Source organism: Nicotiana tabacum, chromosome 22 (genome assembly GCF_000715075.1).
Source record: "Nicotiana tabacum cultivar K326 chromosome 22, ASM71507v2, whole genome shotgun sequence".
Taxonomy (NCBI): Eukaryota; Viridiplantae; Streptophyta; class Magnoliopsida; order Solanales; family Solanaceae; genus Nicotiana; species Nicotiana tabacum.
The window spans coordinates 78,762,229-78,772,930 of NC_134101.1; the positions used below are offsets into that span (position 1 = coordinate 78,762,229).

Below are 10,702 nucleotides of genomic sequence, written 5' to 3' on the forward strand. Positions count from 1 at the left end.
ACTCCGGTGCATGCACACACGCCTGTCACCTAGAGCATGCGTCACCCCAAATACATCTCATATAACATAGTTTTCGGGGATATTTACCCTCAAATCCAAGTTTAGATATGTTACTTACCTCAAAATGCGGAGATCAATACTCCAAAAAGCCCTACTCACGCTTAATCGGCCTCCGAACGACTCGAATCTAGTCATAAATAAGTTAATATCATTAAATAATGCCGTAAGAAAATAACCCCAAACAATAAAGCTTCGATCTTTAACAAAATCAAAAACTCAACCCAAAATATCAACCTCGAGCTCGCACCCTGCAATCCTACAAACTCACAAATTTCGAACACCTTTCTAATACGAGTCCAACCATACAAATTTCATCCAATTCCGACCACAACACAACCTTTAAATAATCAAATTCCATTTAGAAATTAATTTACTAAAATCCCCAATTACTTTACTTAATTTCACAATTTTCCAGCTCCTCCAAAAGACCCAAACACGAACGCGAGGCCAAGGTTGCGAGTGCAAAGCAAAACTCACCCTGACACTACGTGAACGCGGGCAGAGCTTTGTGATTGCAAAGGCTTACAGCAAGACGCCCCCAACCGGCCTCACTTCTACCCGAACGCATCGACCCTCACGTGATCGCGAAGGCTACTGTATCACAAACGCGATCACCAATTCGTGAACAAGAAGAAGTACCCACCTGCCTTCAAGAATACACTACCCAATCATGACTACTTTTCCGCGATAGCAAAGAAGAAGTGGAACGAGGATGCAATACACAAATATGACTGACCGGGTCATTACAGTTTTAAAGAGTGTGGGCATAATACGAGGTGTTTTACATATGCCTCAGCAAGGCGTAAGCCCCTGAGGCACGGGGCATAAACCCTATGAGTATTTAATTTTTAATATTTTATAAAATAATATAATTACAGTAAATATTTGTAAATAGGTAACATTGCATAAAAATTAAGAAAAAATATAAATAAGTGAGAAATATATATATATATAGATATGATCCATCCCTACTAAAAACTAGTCAAAACATTATAGGCTACTTATAAGCACAAGGAACTTGAGTTATAACGAATAAAGATTTCTACGTGGAGTAACAAAAAGGATAACTAACATGCAATTTGAACTTTGAACTTGCTGCTATGGAGGAGAATGGAGATTTTTTTGTATTTTCAATAAAAACAAAATTGTATGTTTGTTGCTTTGGGGAGATAGTAACAGACTAGCGGACAAGATAAAGAATTGGGAAAGACCATAAATTAGGCTTCTAGCAATTTAAAAAGATCTTGACTTTTAAATTTGATATTTACTTCCTTTTTTAAAACTTTTAAGTAATTATAAGGTGACTTTTAAGAATTTGGATATTATATTAAGGCATTATTTAGTAAATTTTATTTTAATTTGAAAAAGTCTCTTGGGTTTACGTCTCACTACAAAAACGCGCCTCAATATCCGAGGCATATGCCCCGAATTGCAGGGCGTATGCCTCTTGAGACTTTCGCCCCCCACCATCGCCTCAAAATATTTTTGGTGCGCGTCGCCCCGAAAATGCCTTTTAAAACACTGATCACAACTAGGTCTGTACATAATATTACAATTTTCAAGAATTTAAATTCATTAAACTATTTACACTTTAATTTTGACATGATGTATTTTTCTCTGTTCAATTGCTACCCATGTTTTAAAATGTGTGAGCATTAGGAGAGGCCGTCTATTCTTTTCCTCTTTTAAGGGGGCTAGAGGGAATGAAACTACTGAACAACAACTTAAACTAAACCTCGAGAGAAAATAAATAATTAGTAAGGTAATGTCTATAGGCCGTAAGGCATGAGGCATGAAGGAAGAGCATACTTAGTTTTGGTAAAAATCCTAGACCACTTAGGTACCGAATCCTCGGTAGAACCCTTATTTGATAGGAATTTGCGGATTTGAGGTTTCGGGGTTCAATCGCAGACCCATCCCTACTGCTTCCATAAGCTTCCTATGCTAAGTTTCTTCCATAAGCCTGCTGCTCCTATGCTAAGGTTCTTCGACATGACCATCCCGACTGAGGGCTAATTATCAATGTACTATGGTCTTTTTAAATTTTTTTATCTTATTAAAAGTCTTTTCTAGAAGCATTGTGTTGAGTCGCTCCAACAGTAGAATCAGAAGCTCAATATTGTTAGGGATCATTAAGGTACATCACTTAGCCTATTTCTTTATGCCTTTTGATCGAATCTAGAACCTCAATTAGCAGGTTCATTAGAAATCTTTCTTGGATGACTCAATTCATTAGATAAGCCTAGTACATAATCACTAATAACATCATTGATTGATAGGATCATTCTTGAAATTAACAGATCATTAATGGGCACTTTGAAACAAGTTGATCCTAGAAGAGTAACCTCTTAGTTCACTTAGATCAATCAGCTTCTATCTAACATAGGGTGAGGCATAAGCCCCATGGATATTTATTTTTAAATATTTTATATATTAATAAAATAAATATATAAATAAAATTACATTAAAATTGTAAAAATATTAAAAAGTTGAAAAATTAGTAGTAAATATATTTATTTATTATAGACATGTTAAAATATGCACGAACCTACAAAAGAATTTTCTTTTTCCTTAAAAGAGTAAAAGACGTAAAGATTCAATAACATGAGATGAGTAAGATGGAATGTACGTAGAGATGGAACCTAACATTCATGCAGGTTCTGATTGCATGTGGCTAATTACAAGATTTTCTTAACACTTTATTGTCATGTTCAATCCCAATTCAAACTCAGAATGCACATACACAAGAAATATAATTTACATATCCATATGTTACGTGGCCGTTTTTCTGAGGGCTCCGTGAGGACAGCAAGATAGCCTGACTACTACTCTTGCTTCAGTCCTAACCAATAATAAGCACAATGTCGTGCTTGAAGCAAGACAATCATACAAACTCAAAGGTTGAAAGATAATGAAATGAAAGACAGACAAAGATTGGGGAAGCCAAGGCCAATTTTTGGGTTTACTTCATATACAAAAGAAGGAAATAAAAGTAAAGAGATCTTCCCTCAAACAAGGCATATACATGTCTATATATACAAAGAATGTCTATAGGTAGCTAGGCTGGCTCTGAACCCGTTCAGCTGTATTGCACTGCCTTATGCTGGCATCATGTGATCTCCATGAATGTGTTGGCAGCCCATGTGACAATGGTCTTGTCCAGCTGTTGTGCCCCAGTTCTTGCTGGCAGATAGTTGCCTCCATGTTCGCCCAGACAGGCTGTAGTTCTACCCAATTGTGCAGCACATGCCTTTATTGGCAATGAGTTGCTTCTATGATTGTCTTGGCAGGCTGTGGTCCTGCCCAGTTGTGCTGCATGTGACTTTGCTGGCAGAGGGTGGCCTCCATGAGGGCCCGGACAACCTATCAGATTGTTGTCTCCATGTGCAAAGACCTTCTGGTCTCTGGTAGCCAAGTTTGGCTTGTTTTGCAGCCCTTTAGGCGGCAAATTTGGTCAGAAAATATGCGGGGCCGTACACACTCTCCCACTTGAAATGGTGACGACCGCGGCTCCACAACGGTTCAAGTAATCGTGAACTTGATCTTTGAACGGCCATAGCGCCTCATATTTTTCACACGACGCCTCCTCTGGTGGTTGCCCCTTCCAACGGACAAGAAATTGGGTGCTTGAATTTCCCCAACCTACTCCTTGTATCACCCGATGGTTGATAATGGCCTCGACTTCCTTGTCGATGACCGGAGGGGTTACAAAAACATTTGGTCGGCTAGATTGCCTCCGCTCCATATCACCCATGCCTCCACAAGGTGCCTCTAACGGACTGAAATATGCCAACCCAAGCAACTCTTCAGGTTGCTTCCTTGAATCCTTAAACTCTGGAGGTGCCATGTACGGACCCATGGCAGGTGGCTTCGCCCACGGTATGAAGTCTTTTTCCTTAAGAACTTGTTGTTCACAAGGAGTCAAGGTTTTGTCCACCCTGACCTCCTTAGTCTCTGTCCCGACTACCAAAATCGTTGCTCCCTTTTCTTTGAAGCCTTTTGCGATTTACATCGCGGACAGTTGACTAACAACTTGCTGAACCCGAACTGTCGTTACCACACATAGACCCCTTGGGTCATAAATGTAGATCTGGTTGAGATATGGGAAGATGAAGGCCTTCACTTTATCTCAATAGTCCAGCCCCAGTACCAGATCAAACATATCTAGGGAAGCGACAAAGAAACTCATGTTTCCCTGCCAAGCTCCTAAGTTGAGCTGCATATTGCGGCCAACTCCTTTCACGTTGGTGGGTTTGGCGTTTACGGTCTTCAACACGGAACTTCTAGGACCAAGCGTAAGGCCAAGTGACTTAGCCTTTGCTTCCGACATAAAGTTATGTGTTGTGCTGGTGTCTACTATGATACGGACAGATTGTCCGTTCAATCTTGCATCCACGAACAGGGATCTTGGCTCTCTCGATCGAGGCTCCTTTTCAATCACATTGTCGCCTAACGAGTGAACCAGTTTGGCAATGTAATGCTTCCCTTGGGCAGTTGGCTTTAAATCAGGCTTCTTGGATATTACCGCGCCCAGTATCATGTTGCCAAGTTGATCTATGCCCGACTGTTGTTGGACTGCTTCTTCGGCCTGTTCGTCAGCTTGGACTCTCTCTTCTGTTAGCTTCCGCTCGGCCGTAATTAAGGTACCGAGTTTCTTCAAAGAAGGACAATCCTTGTAACCATGACTAGGGTCCTTGCATATGTAACAACCATTGCGGGGACGAACTTCCTTCTTTCTTTGGTTATACCGGTCATGCCAGTACTCCTTGTTGCCTTGTTCTTTGGAATCGCGGTACGGGGCAGCAACTTGCTTGTCCTTGTCTCGATGTCCATGATCTCTACCAGGTTGGAAGTTGGTGTCCCTTGCCTTTGTGGCTTCTGTCCTATCATCCTTTAAGGACTCGGCCACCGCGATAGCTTCATCGACGTCTTGGACTTGACGCCGCTGCAATTCCTGTTTGGCCCAGTTTTGAAGGCTGTCTATAAAAGTGAATAGCAAGTCATCGCTCCATGTTCGGAATCTGCAGGATGCATTTAGTGAATTCCTTCACGTATTCACTAATAGAAGTTGTTTTCCTAAGCTCTCTCAACTTCATATGTGCGTCATTGACAACGTTTTGGGGGTAGAACTGGCGCTTCAGTTCGAACTTGAACTGTTCCCATCTCTTGATGGAGCAAGTTCCCTTCTCCATGTTGGCTTCTTCCTCCTCCACCAAAGCATGGCGGTGTCGTCAAGATACATCATTGCCTCCCGGATCTTGGCAGCCTCATCAACGATGCTAAGGTGCTCAAAGTAATCTTCCATCTTCCAGATGAAGTTCTCTACTTCTTGAGCATTTTGTTCGCCCCTAAACTCTTTTGGTTTTAGGCCCTCGATTTTGATTTCACGCACTGTTACATGTCCAGTGCCACAGGCTAACCTTGCTGTCTGCAGTTGTTGCTTTAGGGCTTCAATTTTCCCGTGCAACGCCGATACATCCTCGGTCAGCTTAAGCTCAAGGTTGGTCAGTCCTTCTTTGTATTTATTAATCACTTGATCTAATGTCTCTTTGACGTCTCCTAGTCCATCTAGGGTAGTAGACTTAAGCGAGCTAAAGTTGTGCTCGATAACTTGCATGTGCCGATTTAAAGCATCTAAACAAGCTTCAGTGAGATCCATTCTCACACCTAAGAGATTTGAGGTGGAAGCCTCACAATCTTCACCACAGATAACTTGTTGTGGGGGCAGCAATAAACCTGGCGCCTCACTTGTTACGGCTATGGCGGGATCCCCCGTTTTTGCTCATTCCTCTCTTCTCTGGTTTAAGTCTTTGTATTGGTGATTCGTCTCTCCCACGAATGTTGTCTAAGGAAACAGTATCTCCATCAGTTGCCATGGTCGATTAACCTCGCTCTGATACCAATTTGTCACGGGACCGTTTTTCTGAGGGCTCCATGAGGACAACAAGATAGCCTGACTACTACTCTTGCTTCAGTCCTAACCAATAATAAGCACAATGTCGTGCTTGAACCAAGGCAATCACACAAACTCAAAGGTTGGAAGATAATGAAATGAAAGACAGAGAAAGATTGGGGAGGCGAAGGCTAATTTTTGGGTTTGCTTCATATACAAAAGGAGGAAAGTCAAGTAAAGAGATCTGCCCTCTAACAAGGCATATACATGTCTATATATACAAAGAATATCCATAGGGAGCTAGGCTGGCTGTGGACCCGTCCAACTGTGTTGCACTGCTTTATGCTGGTAGAAGGTGGCGTCCATGAGGACCCAGGCAGCCTGTTGGATTGTTGCCTCCATATACAACAAAGAACTTCTGGTCTTTGGCATCCAAGATTGGCTCGTTTTGTAGTCCTTTATGCGGCAAATTTGGTCCAAAAATATATGGGGCGGTACACATAACTCTATTATACATTAGGTAATTTGTGTTTTAGGTCAAAGGCTAGGCTCATAGCATCAATAATGTCATGTAAGCATCCCACCCTGTATTATTCATGTCTATAATGATTAACATGTCAGATAAGGTCTTCTAAAAAGAGAAGTGAAGGTAAATTCCCAATTATGTTATTTCTAAGTGCCGGCAGAAAGTACAAATAGAGTTATATTCCCAAAAATGAAGTGGGCATAGAGATCAACAGGATACAACCAACACTAATAATAACATCATTTGAAAAGAGTACTGGTAAGTAAATCAACTCAACCAATTTGTTATACCAGGTTATCGGATAGTCATGCTTTTTTAATGATGAAACAGTCAAAACTTCAGTGAAAAGATACAAGTTGACAACATTCAAAATAACATGAGTGTGTAGACAAAATAGCTAAACCAGGGCACAATAATTTAGACTAATTTATGCTTAAATTAATACACCATAACAATAATTTACTCGGGCATACAAGGATGGATAGGATTATGAGTGAATTTACTGTCTCTGGTTGAGGACAAAATACGGGAAGTTAGGCTTAGATGGTTTGGACATGTGAAGAGAAGACATACATATGCCCAAGTAAGGAGGTGTGAGAGGTTGGCCCTAGAGGGGCTGAGAAGAGGTAGGGGTAGGCCTAAGAAGTATTGGGGAGAGGTGATTAGGAAGGATATGACATTACTTCATCTTACTGAGGACATGACCTTGATAGGAAGGTGTGGAGGTCGAGAATCAAGGTACAGCTAGTAGGTTGTTATTCTCTTTGTTGTGCTTTCTTACTATCTTGGTGTTGTTATTGCTCGGTGCTATTGTATTTTTTCATCTTTCATGAGTCGAGGGTCTATCGGAAACATCCTCTTTACCTTCATGGTGGGGGTAAGGTCTGCGTACACACTACCCATCCTAGACCCCCACTTATAGGATTACACTAGATTTGTTGTTCTTGTTTAAACATAATTTACTCGTGAAAAGTCAAAACAGCCATGTTATCATCTTAACAATACAATGAGATGCAATTTTATTAGAAACTAATCAACTTGCTCAAATTATAAGAATCTAAACACGTAGACACAATTTCATGGTTTGAAGCTTGAAATATCAGAGAGAGGATAGATTTGTCATCTTGTGTTGAGGAGGAAACTGAGGCTAAGTTTCGCATCATCAAGATTTGGTTTCCACGATAAACTCCAAACTCAAACCTCGGCCAAACCATAAAAGAAAAGAATGAGGAGTAGAAGCAGAGACTTTAAGAAAAACTTTAAAATTTTGAGAAGAGATCGATAGAGTAGTCAAGTGGTGTATTCAATTCGTCTAAATAGTCGTTGGTGAGGGCATTTAAGCCCGTATTTATAGCCATGAAATGAAGGGTTTGAATTTTGAACAGCTTTTGATTTTCAGAGTCTGCAAAATTGAATAATAATGAAGCCATGTGTGGGTATTGGGGTGAAAGTGAGAGAAAAGGGGAAAAGAATTTACCTTCTCTGATTGATGACGCGAGGAAGATAGCCTTTGAAACATAGACCGCTTGACCAGAATGAACCCAAAATTTTCAATCAAGCCCCAAATAACCAAATGGACCTATCCCAAGTCCCGGTACAATAATCTGAAGTCGATAGCCTCAAAGTCAACTCATGGGAAAACTTATGAACTTTTCAAACCTTCAAATTGCAAATTATCACCAAATTAAGTCAAATTAACCTATAAACCTCCAAATTAAAATTCGGACATACCCCTAAGTCCAAAATTACCATACAAACTTATTGGAGCCATCCAAATACGAATCTAAGGTGGTTTACACAAAAGTCAAACCTTGGTCATATCTTACAACTTAAGATTCTAAAATGAGACTAAGTGTCTCAATTCACTCCAAAAATGTCCTGAAACTAATCTCCACCATCCCCGCAAATCCCCAAGCATCAAATACACATATGGTGGACATCAAATAGGGAAATGGGTCTAAAATACAAAAAATGACAGCTCGGTCGTTACATTCTCCCCCTATTAAACAAACATTCATTCTCGAATGAGTTTAGAGTCATACCCGAACAGCCAAAAATGTGAGGATATACGCTCCGGATATCATTTTCGTCCGTTTTACCTCTCCACTGAATCTTCACCGATTCAATATCCTTCGACCTCAGCTTCCGAACCCTGCCTATTCGAAATAGCCACTAGTTCCTCATAATAAGTCAAATCCTTGTCCAATTGCACCAAGCTAAAATCCAACACAAGTGATAGATCCGTATAGTATTTCCAAAGCATGGAAACATGGAACACCGGATGAACTCTTGAAAGGATAGGAGGCAAAGCAAGCCTGTAAGCCACCTTACTAACTCTCTCCAAAACCTCGAATGGACCAATAAACCTCAGGCTCAACTCGCCCTTCTTCGTAAACCTCATCACGCCCTTCATAGGAGAAACTATGAGTATAACCTTCTCACCCACCATGAATTCCACATCACGAGCCTTCATATCTATATAAATCCTCTGCCTGGATTGAGCAGTGCGAAGCATCTCCTAAATCAACTTCACTTTCTCCAAAGCATCTCAAACAAATATGTGCCGAATAATCTAATCTCACCGGGCTCAAACCAACCAACCAAAGCATGACATTTGCTTCAATATAATGTCTAATATGGAGCCATCTCGATACTAGACTGGTAGTTGTTGTTGTATGCAAACTCTGCTAACGGCGAAAACCTTATCCCACTGGTATCTAAAATCAATAACACATGCACTCAGCATATCATCCAAGATCTAAATGGTCCGCTCGGACTACCCGTCCATCTGAGGATGTAATTTCGTACTCAACTCAACATGCGTGTCAAACTCACGCTGAACAGCTCTCCGAAAATGTGAAGTAAACTGAGTACCTCAATTCGACATGATAGAAACAGGTACACCATGCAAGCGAACAATCTCCTGGATGTAGATCTTAGCCAACTACTCTGCAGTGTATTAAGTCATGACCAGAACGAAATGCATCGATTTGGTCAATCGATCCACAATGACCTAAATGGCATCAAACTTCCTCAAAGCCCGTGGCAACCCTACCACAAAGTCCATACTGATATGCTCCCACTTCCACTCCGGTATATCAATCTTCTCAACAGAACCGCTCGCTCTTTGATGCTCACACTTGACCTATTGACAATTCAAACACCGTTTAATATGCCGAACAATGTCCTTCTTCATCCTTCTCCACAAATAAATTTTCTTTAGATCACGATACATCTTCGTAGCACCTGGGTGAATGTAATACCAAAAACTATGAGCCTTCTCTAGAATCAACTCTCTAAAGCCATCAACATTAGGAACATAGATCCGACCTTGAAGCCTCAATTCCCCAATCATAACCAATAGTTACCTCCTTAGCATCACTGTGCTACATTGTGTCCCTAAGGACAAAAAGTGGGGATTATCATACTGACGAGCCCTAATGCGCTCAAACAGGGATGACCAAGATACAACACAAGCAAGGACTCTGATCGGCTCCTAAATATCTAATCTCATCAACTTATTGGCCAACGCCTGAACATCCATAGCTAAAGACCTCTCCCATATTGGAATGAAAGCCAGACTCTACATACTCTCCGCCTTTTTATTCAAGGTGTTCGCAACCAAATTTGCCTTCCCCTGATGATAGAGAATAATGATATCATAATCCTTCAATAGCTCAAACTATCTCTGCTGCCTCAAATTCAAATATTTTGGTTTAAAGTAATGCTGGAGATTACGATGATCCGTATACACCTCACAAGACACGCCATATAAGTAATGCCTCCAAGTCTTGAGCGCCTGCACAATAGCTACCAACTCCAAATCATGGACCAAATAGTTCTTCTCTTGGGGATTCAACTGGGGTAGTTCTTCATAATAGCTCCCAAGAATTCCATGGAATAAAACCAAAATTCACACTTGGAGAACTTATCATACAACTTCTTCTCCCTTAAAATCTGAAGCACAATACTCGAATGATGTTCGTGCTCCTCCCTATTACGATAGTATACGAAGATATCATCAATGAATACAATAACAAAAGAATCCAAATAAGGTTGGAACACATTGTTCATCAAAGGCATGAAAGTTGTTGGGTCATTAGTCAAACGAAAAGACATTACCAAGAACTCATAATGCCCATGATGGGTCCTGGACACCGGCTTAGGAATGTCCGAAGTTGTGACCTTCCACTGATGGTATCTCGATGTCAAGTCAATCTTTG

General features: G+C 40.8%; 1 protein-coding gene across 1 annotated transcript; it reads right to left on the reverse strand.

Moving 5' to 3' along the window:
• Positions 1–8,601: 8,601 nt before the first annotated feature.
• On the reverse strand, positions 8,602–8,952 carry LOC142175946 (uncharacterized). Its single transcript, XM_075242956.1, has one exon. The coding sequence runs from the start codon at positions 8,950–8,952 to the stop codon at positions 8,602–8,604; it is 351 nt and encodes a 116-aa protein (XP_075099057.1).
• Between the last annotated feature and the right edge of the window lie 1,750 nt (positions 8,953–10,702).

What these genes read in the sequence shown, in the direction of transcription:
- LOC142175946 (XM_075242956.1), bottom strand. Translation starts at nt 8,952, where the DNA reads ATGAAGGCTCGTGATGTGGAATTCATGGTGGGTGAGAAGGTTATACTC.